Source organism: Rhinolophus sinicus, chromosome X (assembly GCF_036562045.2).
Source record: "Rhinolophus sinicus isolate RSC01 chromosome X, ASM3656204v1, whole genome shotgun sequence".
NCBI classification, from domain to species: Eukaryota; Metazoa; Chordata; class Mammalia; order Chiroptera; family Rhinolophidae; genus Rhinolophus; species Rhinolophus sinicus.
In genome coordinates this window covers 81,558,013-81,577,945 of record NC_133768.1, presented here as the reverse complement: position 1 = coordinate 81,577,945, position 19,933 = coordinate 81,558,013, and the positions used below count along the sequence as shown (strand labels likewise).

At 44.3% G+C, this 19,933-nt stretch overlaps 1 protein-coding gene across 3 annotated transcripts in view; it reads right to left on the bottom strand.

Annotated features, from left to right (window-relative positions):
* Positions 1-18,501: 18,501 nt before the first annotated feature.
* DOCK11 (dedicator of cytokinesis 11) overlaps positions 18,502-19,933 on the bottom strand; it is a 211,793-nt gene continuing 210,361 nt past the window's right edge. For 2 of the 3 annotated variants that reach the window (XM_019717035.2, XM_074323193.1), the window contains one exon: positions 18,502-18,952. In XM_019717035.2, the coding sequence (XP_019572594.2) occupies positions 18,830-18,952 (123 nt within the window). In that variant the 3' untranslated portion in view covers positions 18,502-18,829. Of the gene's footprint in view, positions 18,953-19,111; positions 19,130-19,933 lie in introns of all 3 variants that reach the window. The other variant, XM_074323192.1, reaches the window with a different exon arrangement.

Sequence of the window (19,933 nt, the reverse complement as noted above, 5' to 3'; positions counted from 1 at the left end):
CAGCATGAGAGATCTGGTTTTGGACACTGCACCTGCAAGTTCTTTTGGATCCTTGGTTGCTATTCTTACACCGTATGTAGGGCGATGGATCCATGAAGTTACAACTGCCATGGCCACCCTAGGGGATGTTGAAAGCCAGAGGCGAAGGAAGTTAAGACAGGAGGTCCGCACAGTTGAGACCTGGAAGCCCAAACCAAAGGTAAAGGGGCGAGGTCGCGGGCCTCAGAGAGTAACACGCGCACAGATGTGGCGTGATCTCGTGGCAGCAGGGGTCGATAGGAAGAAAATAGACCGACAACCCAATGCACTCCTGCTTGAACTTTGGAAACAGTTGCGTCCGGAACAACAATTCCGGAGAAACATAAAGGAGGAGTCTGGGAAAGCGCGACCCGTGTCCCTCCAGGACTTCATGCAGCCGCTTGAGGCCGACTCCTTGCAGCTTGATTAGGGGTGGGGCCAAGGTACCCGGTCAGAGGGGACGAGCAGGGACCGGAGGCCCCACGTGGAACTGTCCATACATTGGTCCCTGTCTAATGTGCAGAGGGTTTTGGCTCTAGTTGACACTGGCGCTGACTGCAGTCTCGTTTATGGGAACCCAGAGCTGTTCCCCGGACCAGCAGTCTGCATTGATGGCTATGGGGGGAAAAACTGTGACTGTGAAAGCCGTTTCCTTACCACTGGGTATAGGAAGGCTCCCTCCTCGTACCTACAAGGTTTATGTCTCCCCCGTTCCGGAGTATATTCTAGGGGTGGACGTGCTACATGGCCTCAGCTTACAGACGTCGGTAGGAGAGTTCCGTCTCCGGATCCGGGTGGTGAAAGCGGTGACACGCGGGCATGCTCACCACCCTCCTCAAGTGTTGCCACAGCCCTGGCGCGTGGTTACAGTGCGACAGTACCGCCTGCCAGGAGGACAGGAGGAGATTGGTCGTACAATATTGGAATTGGAAAAGGCACATATTGTGAGGCCAATGCACAGTCCCTTTAACTCCCCAGTATGGCCTGTCAAGAAGCCAGATGGGACCTGGCGAATGACTGTGGACTATAGGGAGTTAAATAAGGTGACGCCACCCTTGCACGCTGCAGTGCCTTCAATTCATGATTTAATGGATCGTCTGACTGTCCGCCTGGGGACATATCACTATGTAGTGGACTTGGCCAATGCTTTTTTCTCCATTGACATTGCACCCGAGTGTCAAGAGCAGTTTGCTTTTACTTGGGATGGGCGTCAGTGGACTTTTCAAGTCCTTCTGCAAGGATACTTGCACAGCCCCACTATCTGCCACGGGCTTGTGGCCCAGGATTTGGTACAGTGGGATCACCCATCCTCTGTGGCCTTGTTTCATTATGTTGATGACATTCTGTTAACCTCAGATTCTCTTTCTGATTTAGAGCAAGCAGCTCCCTCTCTTCTCCGCCACCTGAAGTCATGCGGCTGGGCGGTGAATGAGGAAAAAGTCCAAGGCCCTGGCTTATCCGTCAAGTTTTTGGGTGTTGTGTGGTCGGGTAAGACAAAGGTTATACCTGAGACAATCATTGACAAAATACAAGCCTTTCCCCGGCCGACCAAGGTCTCCCAACTGCAGACGTATTTGGGTCTGCTAGGATATTGGCGGGCGTTTGTACCCCATTTAGCACAAATGGCAAGGCCCTTGTACAATATGATAAAAAAGGGGGCCTCATGGGATTGGACTGAGGCTATAGAGCAAGCCTTCATTGCCACAAAACGGGCAGTGCAGCAGGCACAGGCTCTGCAAGTAGTGGACCCAGGCCGCCCATTTGAACTTGATGTTCATGTAACCCAAGAGGGGTATGGATGGGGCCTCTGGCAACGGCAGGAGCGTCTCCGGTTGCCAGTGGGATTTTGGTCCCAATTATGGAAAGGAGCGGAGGTCCGCTACTCTCTAATAGAGAAACAGCTGGCTGCTGTGTATGCAGCCCTAGTGGCCACAGAAGCCATCACAGGAACGGCACGCGTGTTGGTTCGAACAACCTATCCTGTCCAGGGGTGGGTCCGTACATGGACCCAGGGACCCAAAACGGGGGTGGCACAGACCACCACCCTCGCCAAGTGGGGTGCCTACTTGGAGCAACGTAGCACCCTTAGTTCAAGCCCTTTGAGCACAGAGCTACAACAGGTCCTGGGGCCTGTGGAGCTTGTAGCCCAGGCTGAGCCAAGTGCTCTGCCTAGAGGGGAGGACTTGGAGCCCTCGCCCTACAAAGAAGGACAGTCCCCAGTACCTGAGGATGCCTGGTTTACCGATGGTTCTAGCCGAGGGGCTGCAGCTGTTTGGACGGCTATTGGTGTGCAGCCCAAAACAGACACCATTTGGTTTGATACTGGAATGGGCCAGAGTAGCCAGTGGGCTGAATTACGGGCTGTGTGGATGGTGATCAGCCATGAGCCTGGGCCCCTAGTTATTTGCACTGACAGCTGGGTGGTGTTCCGGGGCCTAACGCTGTGGCTGCCTACATGGAAACACCAAAACTGGTTGGTGGGACACCGTCCACTGTGGGGTCAAGCCATGTGGCAGGACCTCTGGGACCTAGGGCAGAAAAAGGAGGTGACCTTAATGCATGTCACAGGTCACTCCCCCTTAGTGTCCCCAGGTAATGATGAAGCAGACGCCCTAGCACGGGTACGATGGTTAGAGCGGGCTCCTGCCACTGATGTGGCCCATTGGCTGCATAGGAAATTACAGCACGCTGGAAGCCGAACCATGTGGCAGGTGAGCAGACGCTGGGGCCTGCCTTTGAAATGGCAGGAGATAGCAGATGCCTGCTATGACTGTGCCGTCTGTGCCCAGGACAGCCCCCAAAGGCGGAGGCTCCCCTGGGAGACACAGCAGATTACGCGAGGGAGGGTGCCCCTCACTCGCTGGCAAGTGGATTACATTGGACCCCTGCCTAAGGCCCGCAATGCGATATATGCATTTACAGCAGTGGACACTGCTACGGGGTTGATGTTTGCTTGGCCCTGTCCGGCTGCGGATCAGCGGCATACAGTGGTCGCCCTTACACGGCTGTGCGCCCTCTATGGGCGCCCCCAAGTCATTGAAAGTGACAGGGGTACCCATTTTACGGGGCAAGAAGTGCAGCGCTGGGCTGCCAGGATGGACGTGCAATGGTTGTTTCACACCCCGTACAATCCACAAGCAGCTGGCATGATTGAACGTTATAATGGTCTTTTGAAGCAAGGTCTCCGGGTGTCAAAACACCCTCCCACGATGCGTGACTGGGCCTCGCGTCTATGGGACGTCCTGAGAGTCCTGAATGAGAGACCACGGAAGGGAGGGCCCGCGCCAGTAGAAGCTCTGCTACATCGAACGGCCTCTCCCATTCAATTACAAGTTACCACCAGTGAGACTCTGTTAAAGCCAGGCTACGGCAGAAATGGGAACATATTGCTGCCAGCACCCACATGCTTGAAAGCAGGGAAACGGCAGCAATGGACTTGGCCCTGGCAGGTCAAAAGCCCCCACTGTCGGTGGTTGGGTCTGATAGCCCCGGTTTGACTCATGATTTGCAAGTGACGCCAGGGGTGGTGGCTGAGTGGCCACCTCAAGTGACTGTAGTATACAGAGGTCCCGATACCGGGATGATTTTGCGAGGAAACTATGTGCTCTCACTATGGCCTATTATGGGGTCCCCTGTTCTGTTACATGTTGAAACTATGCAAGGGACCCCAAGCACTGCCATAAAGGTCTGGTACCACAAACCGGGAAAGGTGCCAGTGGCAGCAACCCTCCTTTCCCAGGACAAGAAGCTGGCATGTATCCTCCCAGATGGAAGGGATTTGCCATTGTTGGTTCCTAAGACTACCGTTTCTTTTCGTCCGTAGGTGTCAGTAGGCTAATATGGCACAGGGACCCTCGTGGAAGATGCTTGTCACCTAGATTGTGAGGCGAGAACCTGTAGGGGTGGAGTGTGGGGACAGAGCCCCAGAAAGTAGTTTACAGGCTCTCGGCCTCACGTGGAGGAGTGCTGGCTCGGGTAGTAGATGGCCGTCAGCTGTGGCTGATTGGCCGTCAGCTGTAGCCAGTTAGCCAATTAGCCGCTAATATAACTGCTGCGGCTACGGAGGAGAGCCGAGGAGAGTGGAGGAGAGTGAAAGAGAGTCGTCGGTGGGTTGCAGACAAAACGGACAGCAGGTCGCACGTCCAGTGAACCCAGCCTCCAGTGAGACCGTAGTGGTATGACTCCCCTACCGATGGCTCCGTGGGTGTTCCTTTTTGGCCTCACCATATCCTGCGTTATGTGAGGAGCGGGACCAGAGACCCTGCAGGCCTCCCCGCACAACACCTCCTTTTTGGGCATTAGCTATTTTGACATCATTATGCTTTCTAAACTTTAGGATCATTTTGTCAAGTGACCCAGCAATCCCTCTCCTGGGTATCTACCCAAAAAATCTGAAAACATTTAGAGATAAAGACACGTGTGCTCCAATGTTCATTGCAGCTTTGTTTACGGTGGCCAAGACATGGAAACAACCAAAATGTCCTTCGATAGATGAATGGATAAAGAAGTTGTGGTACATATACACAATGGAATACTATTCGGCAGTGAGAAAAGATGATATAGGAACATTTGTGACAACATGGATGGATCTTGAGAGAGTAATGCTGAGCGAAACAAGTCAGACAGAAAAAGCAGAGAACCATGTGATTTCACTGATAGGTGGTATATAAACCAAAAACAACAAAAGAACAAGACAAACAAATGAGAAACAGAAACTCATAGACACGGACAATAGTTTAGTGGTTGCCAGAGGGTAAAGGGCGGGGAGGTGAGGGTAGGGGAGATCGAATATATGGTGATGGAAGGAGAACTGACTCTGGGTGATGAACACACGGTGGGATTTATAGATGATGTAATGCAGAGTTGTGCACCTGAAATCTATGTAATTTTACTAACAATTGTCATCCCAATAAATTTAATTTAAAAAAAAAATCACTTTGGGGTTTTGATTGGGGTGGCACTAAATTTGCAGATATTTAGAAGTCACATCTTTATAATTGTAATAAGGTATGTTTCTTCATTGATTCAGGACTTTATTTTTATGTCCTTTAATAGATTGTTTTCTTGACCTACTGCTTTTCCTTCAGGGCTAATATCTTAGAGGTCTTGGATTTTGTTTTAGTAAAGGTATTAGGTGGTACCAGCAATAGAATTGGAATAGTCTGGCCCAGTTAGCAAATTGGAAGATTGCTAGTAGTGAGAAAGAATTTACGAGAAAGTGGAAGTGATAGCTAAAGAAATCATGAAGCAGACCTTGAGCATCCTCAGGTATAACCAACCTGCAGACTAAGTGCTGAGTTAGAAATGAAGGTCAGGCAGACCACTACTGCTTGTGGTATGCAAGCATGCAAGGGGCAGATAGTTGCAATTGAAACATCCATTAGTAGGAAAGAGACATGTTCCAGTGGACTTATTGATGGGATGAACATCAAAAGGGTCCTTGAGGACAAACCATCTAACCATCTTATGGAGTAGCCATCCGGGAGTCCAGTGAGGCAGACAGTCCTTCCACAGCATGTCTCAACTTCTGCACTACTAACATTAGGGGTCAGGTAAATTTTTGTTGTGGGGGGCTGCCTGTGCATAGTAGGGTATTTTAGCAGCATCCCTGGTCTCTACCCACTAGATGCCAGTAGCTTCACCACTTCCCAGTTGTGATGACCAAAAATGTCTCCAGACATTGGCAAATGTCCCCTGGGGGAGCAAAATCATTCTCAGTGAAGAACCACTGCTCTCAGGGACCATGGAGCTTACAAATAACCAAAGTGAGCATGTGAGATCAGCTAGCAGGGTACCAGCGGTGAAGGTTAGGGTCTAGGCAATTCAGAGTCTTGGGCAATTGGCCTCTTGGAAAGAGGAAGTACAAGATACCCACTCCCACTGTACCACATCCTGGGAGAGGAGGCAGGATGGTAGGGTAGCTGACTTCCTAGGGCCATCCCAGCCTCAGCAGGAGGTGGAAGAAGCAGAGCAGGGCCAGAGACTGATTGGCTCATGGCCATCTGAAGGAGGGAGACTGAGGGCAGAGAGGTATCCGTCTCTGAGAAATATACCAGATTTTGAGTGGAGAGGGGGAAATTCTAGTTAATTCCACTTCAATACTTTTACTAGGAGGCTTGCCATATCCTGACTAAATGTCAGTTTCTTTGAGTTGCAGCAGCTGAAGAGACTTGTTGAAATGCCCTTAGGTGAGATGGGCTAGAGATATGCGTTGTGGTGGTGGAAATCGATTTATCCACAGTGGGCATTGGGACCCTTGTTGTTAACAGAATGCACAGCACAGGAGTATGGAGGTGCTCCTGGAGAGATAAAAGGACTGAGTGGGGGAGGGCATTGGGAGGTAGGGGCCAGTGCTTTACTAGACTGCAAGGAGGAGAAAGACAACTCTAAGCCCCATCACCTAAAGTGAGAATGAAATGTCTGTAAACAAGATTGGTTGGGCAAAGTTTCCCCTAAAGGGTTCTATAGCTACAGAGATATGGGCAGGAGATGGGGAAGGGGAACTCTGAAAAGCTTTCTGATCTATTGTAAGAGAGCTTGTGGGGGCGGAGCCCCAGAGAGTAATTTCCAGGCTCTCGGCCTCACATAGACAGGTGCCTGGCTCAGGTAGTAAATGGCCAACTGTGATTGCATGGCCATCAGCTGTGGCTAGTTGGCCGTCAGCTGTAACCAGTGAGCCATTGGCCACTAATATAACTGCTGTGGCTACGCTAGGAGAGAGGAGGAAGGGAGAAGAATGGAGGCTAGCAAGAAGATGGCGGCTGGGCTGGCAAACGTGGATGGCGGTTTGCGGACAGTGTGAATCCAGCCTCCAGTGAGAGTATAGTGCCGCCAGAGAGAATATAGTGGTATGACTCCCCTATCTATGGCTCCTTGTGTGTTCCTTTTTGGCCTCACCATATCCTGCGTTCTTGTATGGGGAGCGGGAGCAGAGACCCCGCAGGTCACCCTGCACGACAAATGGCGCAGCGAGCAGGGTCTCCCGCATGACAAATGGCGCAGCGAGCAGGGTCTCCCGCATTACAAATGGCGCAGCGAGCAGGGTATGGTGCCGGCCAAAGCTCTCCAAAGGACGGTGGAGCAGTTTGTGCATATGAACACTGAGTCTCTGGAAGACCAGGAGGAGCAGCTGCCGGAGAGCTGGACCCCCGTGGAGGGGTGGGAGGATGTGGACGGTTCTCCCACCAGCACAGGAAAAGCCATGCAGCTGCTGGAGAGATGGAGCCCCGTGGAGAGGTGGAAAGATGTGGACGGTTTCCCAACCAGCACAGGCCGGAGAAAGCGAAGGTCGTTGCAGCCCTGTGGGCCGGGGAAGATCCTGCTCAGGCAGCCCGGATGCAGGACTTGTAGTCCCAGGAGGTAACGCTTGCTGAGTCCTCTGTGGGAGATGAGGGTGAGGTCAAGGTCGTCCCTCACCCCCAGGACAGCCCTGGTGAATGACTATGGACTATGGGGAATTGCCTTCCATCCCTAATTTAATGGACCACTTGACTGTGTGTTTGGGAACTGTTGTTAGTGGAACTGGGGGATATTTGCTTTTGTCTCTTGACTGGCCACCATTGAGAATATGTAAGCACCTTGATTGTGAGTCGCTGTTGTTCCAGCAGGGTACCCTGAGAGGCACAGAGAGAGTGGCAGTGCGCTGAGAGGTCTGGCTGTGTCCAGGAAGTCTGGCTGAGCCCTGAAGATACCCTGGCTGTGCCCAGGAAGTCGGGCTGTTCCCAGAGAGAGTGGCAGTGCCCTGAGAGCCCTGGCTGTGTCCAGGAAGTTTGGCTGAGCCCTGAAGGTACCCTGGCTGTGCCCAGGAAGTCGGGCTGTTCCCAGAGAGAGTGGCAGTGCCCTGAGAAATCCTAGCTGTGCCCGGGGAAACTAGTGGTACCCTAAGAAGTCCAGGAAGTCTGGCTGTGCCCAGGAGTACTGGTGGTGCCCTGAGAAACCCTGGCTGTGTCCGGGAAGACAGGTGGTACCCTAAGAAGTCCAGGAAGTCTGGCAGTGCCCAGGAGTACTGGTGGTGCCCTGAGAAACCCTGGCTGTGTCCGGGAAGACAGGTGGTACCCTAAGAAGTCCAGGAAGTCTGGCTGTGCCCAGGAGTACTGGTGGTGCCCTGAGAAACCCTGGCTGTGTCCGGGAAGACAGGTGGTACCCTAAGAAGTCCAGGAAGTCTGGCAGTGCCCAGAAGCACTGGTGGTGCCCTGAGAAACCCTGGCTGTACCCAGAGAGCCTGGCTGTGTCCAGGATATTGCATTCACCCCCAGGCTCCTCGCACAGGTCCCCTCGCGGAAGACGCTTGTCGCGTAGATTGTGAGGCGAGAGCCTGTAGGGGTGGAGTGTGGGGGCAGAGCCCCAGAGAGTAGTTTCCAGGCTCTCGGCCTCACATAGACAGGTGCTGGCTCAGGTAGTAAATGGCCAACTGTGATTGCATGGCCATCAGCTGTGGCTAGTTGGCCGTCAGCTGTAACCAGTGAGCCATTGGCCACTAATATAACTGCTGTGGCTACGCTAGGAGAGAGGAGGAAGGGAGAAGAATGGAGGCTAGCAAGAAGATGGCGGCTGGGCTGGCAAACATGGATGGCGGTTTGCGGACAGTGTGAATCCAGCCTCCAGTGAGAGTATAGTGCCGCCAGAGATAATATAGTGGTATGACTCCCCTATCTATGGCTCCTTGTGTGTTCCTTTTTGGCCTCACCATATCCTGCGTTCTTGTATGGGGAGCGGGAGCAGAGACCCCGCAGGTCACCCTGCACGACAAATGGCGCAGCGAGCAGGGTCTCCCGCACGACAAATGGCGCAGCGAGCAGGGTCTCCCGCACGACAGAGCTATTGTGGGGACAGAGCCCCAGAGAGCTGTTTCCAGGCTCTCGGCCTCACATAGAAAGGTGTTGGCTCAGGTAGTAGATAGTCATCAGCTGTGACTAGTTGGACATCGGCTGTTACCAGTTAGCCATTAGCCACTGACAAAACTGCCGTGGCTAAGCTAACAAACTGTGGCGTGGTGGTGTGGTGTCCTGGCGTGGCGTAGTTGTGTCCGAGTGTGGATTGTGGATTGCAGAGAGGCGGATTGCAGCTAGCAAGTGAGTTTGGTTGGCAGAGACACGTGGATGGCAGGTTGCGGATCGTGTGGCTCCTGCTTCCTATGTCTCCAACCCAGCCGCCAGTGAGAATATAGTGGTATGATTCCCCTACCTATGGCTCCATGGGTGTTCCTTTTTGGCCTCACCATGTCCTGCGTTCTTATGTGGGGAGTGGGACTAGAGACCCCAGAAGAGATCCTGCCTGTCACCCTGCATGACAGCTATAAAATAGTTATCTGTGAGTGCTGACAGCAGAAATCCAAATGAGAGGTATAAATTAAACTCGGTTGAAGGAGGCTGTGTATATCAGAGACTCTATAGAGGGAATACAGAGGGAGCAAGTCCCACCATTTCAATCTCAAATCCAAAACCACTGTGTAATTTTGATAGTGGAAGGAAGTCGGAGGAGGTGCCGGTAAGCAGACAGACCCTACAGTTGAGGGGAGGGGCATAAGGGACCACTGGTCAATGCTCAGATGTGTATGGAACCTATGAAGATAAATAACTGGCTTCTGTTCAGGAAGACAGACACAGAAGCAGGGCTAATATTTAGCCAGGATGCACCAGTATGGCAGCACCGGTTCTTAACAGCTAGTATCTATGTATATTGGCTGGTGCTCATACCATAAAGAAAATACTGTTGCTCCATGAGGCCAAAGATCTCCATCATATGGTGAGATACAGTGAAGCCAGAGGTTATCTGTGGAATATCAAATGATAAAAATGGCCTGACCTCGACCCATCCATTTTCCCTCCTCCACTTATACCTGGAATGGTTGGATGGGTCCAGAGACATAGGTGTGGTGGCTGGCAAAATTCTGCCATATTTTGGGGTTACTTGTATATAGATGTTAACTACTATACAGATGTGCCAGGCATTGTTCACTATGTATTACATATTGAATTTTCACAATAATGTTAAGAAGCAGGTACAATTAATACCTCCACTTTCAGATGAGAAAATGAAGGCAGAGAGGTTAAATAATGTGCCCAAGGTACCACACTTTGATAAGTAACAGCTGGGATTCTCACCCATCCAGTCAGCTTCAGAATCTGTGCACTTAACTACTAGATGCTATATAGAATTAATGCCAAAACTCTCAAAATCAGAGTCATTAGAGAAAAGCCAAAGCCATCATGCCAATATTTGTTAGCTTAGGTTAGGCTATGTTAGGTTCGTTTTTTTATTCCCCTAATTTCCTAATCTTCTACATTTAGAGGAAGAGATGTGCTTCTATATTCATGAATGTTTATGAATGAACATCGTATGGGACCATTATAACTGGACCCTAAGGAGACATGTTCTTGACATAATTCATTATCAATGATCAGCATTCTCTTTGGGTTGATTGGCCATGTCTTTATCATCTCCACATCCTATAGAACTGTTCTTATGAAGAATATAGTCAGGACACACACACGCGATGGGGACCCTTAACTAGCTCACCCCTACCAAAAAGCCTCATCTAGAAGCACAGAGTTATCATGAAATACTCTGGGGGAGGGGGCATCATGGGGGTGGCAATTCAAAGAGAAATGAGAAACATCACAAGATGTTTAAATCAATGGGGATAGCTTTGGAATTTTCCATCCTGAAGATTCTTTCCAGGGCTAAAAGTCTGACTGAGTTTTGTTTCTATAACAAAAGTGGTGGTGGTGGTGGTAGATTACCTTATTTTCAAAAACGTTCTTTGTAAACATCCAAAATTATTTCCATGAAAATTGTTTCTCTTACATGTGACCTCAATTGTACTCAGCTGACCCTGTGACTACTTGGAGTTCTGGTGGAACAAAGTGCAACAAAGTTTCCTCCTGGAAGTCTTTCATTTTCATTGTATGAGGTGTGATAAAAAATACAGTGAATGTTTAAATAAAAAATTTATTACAGTAAAAGACACATTACCATTAATTCCCCTCAAAATACTCCCCCTTGCTTTGAACACACGTATCCCCTTGTTTTTGCCACTTTCTGAAGCAGTTCTGGAAGTCCTCTTTCATGAGTGTCTTTAATTGTACTGCAGTGGCTGCTTTGATGTCCTGAATCAATTCAAAAAGTTTACCTTTTGTGGTCATTTTGACTTTAGGGAAGAGCCAGCAGTCGCACGGTGCCAGATCCGGTCAATAAGGTGAATGAGGACACACCATAATGTCTTTAGTTGACAGAAATTGGTGTATACCAGAAGCGATGTTGGAGCATTGTCATGATGGAGGATGATTTACGGCACACTGTAAAACACACCTTCTCTCAAGTGTAGCTCACACCCAACTGACTGCACCAAACAAGTTGAAACTTGTCACACATCATTACTAAGGTTTGACACGCAGCTTCCTGTGTTGAATATCCCTGCCTTTCCATTGGATGGCACTTAGCAGCAACATTCACTGTATTGTTTAATCACACCTTGTACTTATTCTGATGGAGATATTTTTGTCAGTTGAGCACATTTTCCTCTCTCATCCTTTTATTTTCTGTGTCTAGCTTTAGTTTGGGATGAGGGAGGACCAAGTACTATTATTATGAAATTACAGTGGCTCTGGAGGCCTCGCAAATCCTGACTATGACACACAAGAATTCTGAAATAATTCACTGCAGGAATACTATAGGACTTGGTCAGCTTTGCATTGAACATAACTCCACATCTATATTGGCTCTGCTTTGCTTCTCAATATTAAATGTTCAAATATGTCAGTGCTAGGCACTATTATTTATATCCCTCAGAAACATATTTCTCTTCAAGGATGCAGCATTCAGAAGACTCAGTCCAGTGAGTGACAGAAAAAGACTTCCCTTGGATTATCTATGAGATTATAATAGTTTATCTGCAAATCTGCTCACTGAATACTGCCTCAATCATTCATATATCTGGCTCACAATGGGTAATCAACAAATGTGTGATGAATGGTCTACAATTCCCAGATTGCAGCCCTAACCTGCTCATGATAGCTCCCAGTAGTCTTCTATCAAAGCCACATGTGGTCAGTGTGCAGGATGAGTCAAGCCCTTAAAACTCAACTCTAGAAGACCTACTGAAGCAGTTATTACAAAATGCTATAATACACAAAGAACAAAACTTGTACATCAGAAACTGAAGTTGTCTGAAAAAGTTTTCTATTGGGGGAATGAAGCAAATTGAACCTAAGTTTTCTGGACAAAAAGAAAAGGCTGATTTACTCAGTTTGAGTCTAAGACCAAAGAATAAGTCTGAGAAAAACAAGATGTTACCTGATCTTATATGCACGCTATGATTATTTTTGCTTTGCATGTCCCTTGTAATAGTGATTGGTTTTAATGATCAGCTCATATAAAAATTAAAATGAAGAAGTACATTTTTTAACTCCATGTCAAAAATTCTGCCTAAGGTACTTCCTCAAGACACACACGTTACTTGCTACCCGTCCTTCAAGGCTCTGTTCATGCCCGTCTCCTCCACAAAGACTTTTTTGTTCTACACCTAGAAAGGCTCTGCCTACTCAGGCAGTTGTTATTACCACCAATTTCCTATTATCAGACCTCTTCGTATTATCTTCTTATATAACTAGGTCTTATCTCCCCCTCAACCACAATCTCTCTGAGGGCTGGAATATTGTGCACATTCCCTTGCACATAATAAAGGCTCCAGAAGTATCTGTCTAAACTGGCTTTATTTCCTTGAGACTACAAGCACTTATTCTGTGTCAGGCACTTTTAGGTTCCAGGGAAAAAGAGGTGCAAAAATAGACACAAACCCTACCGTTATGGAGCTTACCTTTTTAATTAAAACATGGAAGGGATGAACCTTTTTTTGGTCTCTCTAGAAAGTTGCAGCAGGAGACCATAGGAAATAGTATAAAATAGTTGAAAGCACTGTGGAGTGTGAGTCAGGATACCTTGATCTCATCTCTAATTTGATGTGTATCTTGAGCACATTTCTTAAACATTTGTCATCTGTTTCCCTGTATGCCATATAGGAATCATATGGTTACTGGGAAAACTGAATCAGAAAACAGATGCAAATCATGTTGGAGGGAACTTTCTCAACCTGATAAAAAGCATCTATGAAAAACCCACAGCTAACACCATACTTAAAGGTGAAAGACTGGAAGCCTTCTTCCGAAGATCAGTAACAAGACAAGGATGTCTGCTCTTACCACTGCTATTCAACATTCTACCGGAAGTTCTAGCCAGGTTCTAAGTAAGAAAATGAAATAAAAAGTATCAAGGTTGGAAATGAAGAAGTACTAAAACTATCTATTTTCAGATGACATGACCTTACTTAGAAAATGCTAAAGAATCCACCCCTACCCCCCGCCCCAACAAAACTACTAAAGCTAATAAGTGAATTCAGCAAGATTTCAGGATACAAGGTCAATAAGAAAAAAAAAGTTGTATTTCTATAAACTAACAATGGACAATCTGAAAATAAAATTAAAAAACAACACCATTTATGATAGCATTAAAAAGAAATTAAGGAATAAATTTAGCAAAGAAGTATAAGACTTGCACATGGAAAACAATAAAACATTGTTGAAAGAAATCAAAGACCTAAATAAAATTTTTAAAATCCTGCATTTGTGGGTTAGAACACTTAGTTTTGTTAAAATGGCAGTACTCCTCAATTTGAATTATTCACAGCAAATGCTACAAAAATCTCAGCTACCTTTTTTCCTGCAGAAATTGACAAGCTGAGTCTAAATTTTACATGGAAATGCAAGGAACCCAGAATATCCAAAACAATCTTGAAAAAGAGGAACAAAGTTGGAAGACTCATACTTCCTAATTTAAAAACTGACTACAAAGCTACAGTAATCAAGACTATGAGGTATTGGCATAAAGACAGACATATAAATCAATGGAATAGACTAAGAGTCCAGAAAAAATCCATGGTCAATTGATTTTTGATAAATGTGCCAAGACAATTCAATGGAAGAAAATAATCTTTTCAACAAATGGTGCTAAGACAACTGGATATCCACATGCAAAAGGATGAATTTTGAAACCCTACCTCACACCATATATAAAAATTAGCTTGAAATGGATCACAGATGTACAAATAAGAGTTACAACTATAAAACTTGAAGAAAACATAGGTGTAAATCTCCATGACCTTGGATTAAGCAATGTCTTCTTAAATACAACATCAAAGCACAAGCAACAAAAAAAAACAATTGGATTTCATCAAAATTGAAAACTTTTGTGAGCCTACCTGGTGGCTCAGGTGGTTGGAGCACCATGCTGGTTCGATTCCCATGTGGGCCAGTGCGCTGCACCCTCTACAGCTAAGACTGTGAACAATGGCTCTCCCTGGAGCTGGGCTGCCATGGGCTGCCAGGGGCTACCATGTGCTGCCAGGAGCGGCCGGTGGCCAGCGTGAGCGGCCGGTGGCCAGCGTGAGCGGCCGGCAGCTGGCGAGAACTGCCGTGAAGTGCTGTGAGTGGCCGACAGGTCCAACCAGCAACCGACTGCCTCAGCTGGGGGGAGCACAAGGCTCATAATACCAGCATGGGCCAGGGATCTGTGTCCTACATAGCTAGACTGAGAAACAATAGCTTAAACCGGAGTGTGGGGGTAGGCGGAAGGGGAAAATAACAACAACAACAACAACAAAAACTTGTGTTTCAAAGGACACTTACAAACTGAAACGGCAACCCATGGAACAGAAATATATGGAAATCATATATCTGATAAGAGACTTGCATCTAGAACAGATAAAGAACCATGAAAAGATAACCCAATTCTTAAAAAATCTGAATAAACGTATCTCCAAAGAAGATATAAAAATGGTCAATGAAGCACATGAAAGGATGCTCAGTATCATTAGCCATCAGCGAGATGCAAATGAAAACCACAATGATACTTCACACCCACTAGGAAGGTAATAATCAAAAAGGCAGATAGCAAGTGTTGTGGAGAATATTGAGAAATTGGAATCCTTATATACTACTGCTGGGAATGTAAAGTGGTGCAGTTGCTGTGGAAAATAGCCTGGCAGTTCTTCAAAAAGTTAAACATAGTTACCATGTGACCCAGTAATTCTACTCCTAGGTAATGCCCAAGAGAACTGAAAATATGTCTACAGAAAAACTTGTACCCAAGTGTTCATAGCAACTTTAATAATAGCCACAAAGTGGAAATAACCCAAATATCCATCAACTGATGAATTGATAAAATGGGGTGTATTATACAAAGGAATATTATTCAGTTGTAAAAAGGAATGAAGTACTGATACATGCTACAATATGGATAAACATTGAAAATATGCTAAATGAAAGAAGCCAGTCACAAAAGGCCACAAAATGTATGATTCCATTTACATGAAATGTCTACAATAGGCAGATTCACAGATACAGGAAAGTAGATTAATGGTTGTCAGGGGCTGGGAGGTAGTTGGTGGGGAATGGGGCGTGACTGCTAATATGTATGGGGTTACTTTTGGGGGTGATAAAAATATTGTAAAATTAATTGTGGTAATGGTTACACAACTCTGTGAATATACTATAAACCACTGAATTGTGCATTTTAAATGGGTAAATTGTATGGGGTGTGAATTATCTCAATAAAAATGCAAAACAAGAGAAAAAAAGCATGTTGGAAAAAGTTTTAAAATGTGTTTTGGTAACTGAAGTAGTGTACTGTTAGAAGACTGAGACTGAAGCTAGCCCACCATTTTGTGGACCAGAAGCCTGAAATATATCTCTGATTATTAATATTTTGAAGAGTTTGGAAATTCCTATTATTCCAATGCATTGCTTAGGTTCTTCATCTCAGATAAAACTAGTATTTATAATAAAAAGCTTGGGTTTTAATTATGCTGGCTTATTTAGTTTTTTAATTAAGCAGTGGGTCCATCTGTCGTTCTATGATACGTTGGTCAAGGTTCCAAGGCTGTTGCTACCACTGCCGCTTGCTATTTCATTTTTTAAAAATATGTTTACATTATTTATATAGGCAATCAAATCATATAAATATAGGTAATGATAACAATTCCATTGATAGACATGATGCAGTGGTGCAAGTGTTTACTAGGAAAATTTGCATGGAATTATTTTCTCTACGGGTTATCACTGTAGTGATAAACTAAGACTACCAGTGGTGACTTATTCATTTTACTATGTTCAAAGACTACCAAAACAATAGCTTCCAGGGGAAACTGGATTCAAGCTTAACTGCAAAATAATCAGTATAGCAGAAGTATATTCTCTGATGTGAATTAATTTGTGGAGGCCAAGTCACTTCATGAAATCAAACTGTATAAACAGCAATATATACCTAATATATACATTGTTTCAAAACACATTTACCATTCTCTAGTCTAGCCCACCTTGTTCTCTATAGCTTTCTGCTGTCACTCTGAAAGTTGGTGAAATAAATCTAGAGAAATTGTCCCATGACCTGGAGACGTCACTGGCCACAGGACACAAAATTATCTTTTCCCTTTTTCTTCATAGCCATCAGTAAGTCATGTCCAGTCTTTCCACATAGTATCTTTTTTGTTTTCATTTTTAGCTGTATTTTATTTAGCATTAGTAAATCTCAGTCTTACGTTTTCATTTGACACTACTGCAATACATATCCAGTTCAATGCTCAAATCACCTAATATCTCTTATATTTGTCCTTCTTCTCCATTCTCACTCACATGTAGGGTTTTGTGGATGCATAACTAGAATACTGCAGTAACTGATTGGTTTCCATATTTCCATCTCTCTGCCTCAAATACGTTTGGTAGCAATATAAAGGACTAAATCTCTAAAACTAACATTTAATCAAGTAATCTTTATTTAAAAACCTTGACTGGCTCCCCCATGTTTACTGAGTAAAGTCCAAATACTTAGCCTGGCATTCAAGGTCTTCCAAAATCTAGGGCCACGTTTTCTTTCTAGATTTATCCACCATTCCCTTGAACAACACTAGTTTTCTCACCATCCCCTGAACTTCTGCTAATTCTTTTTGTACCTTTGCTCATGATGTTCTTCCTGTGTGGAATCCCTTCTCATTTTGAAAGCCTGTTCAAGGCTTACTTTTGCCCATGAAACCATCCTTGAACATTGCAATTCACAGTGACCTCTCATTCCTTGAATGTGAGTAAGAGTTACGGACAGCGTTACTCATTTGGCAATGCTCATATGCAACTTTTCTTGTCTTATATTGTCAATTCTTGTACTATTTCATTTTGTGTATATCTTGCCTCCTCAACTAGATTGCAAGTTCCTTGAGGGCAGGGGCCATTTACTATACTTTAAATAATTACCCACAGTGTACAACACTATGCTTGGGGATATGACAGGGACTAATTATTGATAAAAGAGCACTACATTTTCCCCAAGATGCCTCATTTTCATATGGCAGCACTCACTCTATGTGATGGTTCCTTACACATCCATGCCAAATATAATCACTTTAAAGGTGAAACTAACTCTATAGGTTACTCCAAGATATTAAGGAATTACAAACTGCCTCTGAAATTTCTGAATCCCCTATTAAAAGACAAAATTAACCTTCAACAAATAATTTCACGCTCCCCTGAAAGCTCAAAGATGACATGCAAAGAAAAATGGCCAAGCCAGGAGTGTAATCTCTAAGATTTAGTTGATCACAAAGTATTTAAAAAGCCAGGGTTCCATGCAATCCATTTATATTTCAGTGTTTGTTTGGTTTTTTGTTTTTGTTTTTGGTCTGTAAAATAAGCTAAAATACATAAGAAAAATAAGTGAAACTTAAAAGTTTACATGAAAGGCAGCCAAAATTATCTGGATAATCCAAGCTAAAAAAGGTTTTCACATCTTGGGTTTCTCTTGAATTATTTAGGCAGTCTGAGATTTCTTCATTGTTAGAAATGTAATCCCTAGCTTGCAGTTGCTAAGCCTGTGGTGATTATCTATAGTGACCCAAGAAATACTGCAACCATCAAGTTCTATCAAAATGCTTGTTAACCTTGGAAACTGAAGAAAATAATCATTACGCATAGGCGCCTACCTCAGACTCTGTTCCTATAGCTTTCAAGTTGCATAGTATATACTGACTGCAAATTCTCAGAAACGTTCTGTTTGGCTTTATGGGTCGCCTCAGATGATAAAGCTCTGGCAATAGATGCTGCTTGCTAGGGAAACCTATGCCACATGTGAATCCTTTGTCTTGTATGTCAGAGGAGACCGACTTGATTACCTGACATCATCAGATCAAAACATGAAGGAACGGTAGGCTTGGTATTTCTACGTATAACCTTTCTTTGTGAAATTTTCCTTTTAAAATAATACTTTTGTTTCCTTTAGCCCAGCCTTGACTAAAGATTTCAAACTATCTCCTCAATCTGAAATATCCATGTTTTATGAAATTTGATCATTTTTACTCCAAGGATTAGTATGATAATGAATTGAGCTTTCTGTCAAGAAAAATGCTAAGTTCAAAGTATTATTTCCTTCACTTCTAATTACAAATAAGTTTTACCTTTTATTGTGTTCCATTAAACAATTTTACATAGTACCATTATTATTTTAAGCAATAATTAAGCAATGTTTTTTATCTCTACTTCTCAGTATATAGATTTACCTAAAAAAGTATAAACCAAGGACAGTGGTGCAATTTTACAGGCACTTCCAAGTTGCTTAAATATTTACAAATACATAAGCACCCTTTTTGAAAGCATTAAAATTTTGGTGTCAGGAGGAAACACTCCATGTATATCAAATCTTTGAATTTTAACATTTGCACAGCTCCAAATATTCCTGAGAAAGGTCAGTCTCGTCACTTCACATCTGCATGTCCTCATATTTCAGCAGAATATCTTGGGGAACCATAACCTCTGTCACTTGATGTACCACTAATTGCACAAAATACATGTAATGTGTTGCTCATCCAGGGAGAATGCATTGTGTCTTCTTGTAATATCTAAAACAAACAAATAGAAAATCTGCATGTTTATCATGAAGCAAAATAGCCACTGCCAAAAAAGTATGTGTATATGGAATTACAGGCATATTTCAATTCACCACTGACACTTAGCTATGTAAAATGACATAAAGCAGAAAGAGCAAAGAATAACATTACCGACTTAGGTCTTCAAAGCTGTATTACAAAGGCAGCATAGCAAAAAAGCAGAAAAGATCTGGTTACTCATTAAGAAAAATGAAAGACGGTAAAATGCAAAATTCAATAAAAAGTGACAGGTAATGCAATCTTTAAAATATTTTTTAACACTTTTTAACACATGGTCATAACAAGAGCTCTAAACAGTGGACTCTTTGAGTTTATGGACCATCTTCTAACACAGTGGTTCTCAGGATCACCTGTGGGGCTTTTCAAACATGCAGATACTTATGTGCCTTCTCTGGAGACTTGGGAAATAATATTAAATGAACAGAAAAGTCATAAGTGCATATTTCTAAAGATGCACTATAATTATATAAGCTAATTGATACAGAAGATTTTTATGGAAATGAAGAACTTCAAAAAATATATTTTATATCTCATAAGTATATAAACATATTAATACATTCATATTAGTATAGATATTTTTAAATTATCCATTTTGTGTGATCAAAAGCAACAGAGATCTTATGTTTGGATTAGATGGAAGAAAAGAACAGCATATAAATCACATCTAACCTCTTCATTATATAGTTCCAACTTAGGTCTCAAGCTTTCAATACTTGGTTCTCAAGTTAGCTCTGAAATTTCAGTATTAAGCCTGCGAATTGGTCTATGGTGGCAGTAATGCATCATATCATTTATGTTCCTATAAATCATGTTTTACATAAAGTACATAATAAATTTCCTCTTACAAAAACATCACTCATGCACGAATCTGAAAGCATACGATGTTTCCCCGAAAATAAGACCTAGCCAGGTAATCAGCTCTAATGCGTCTTT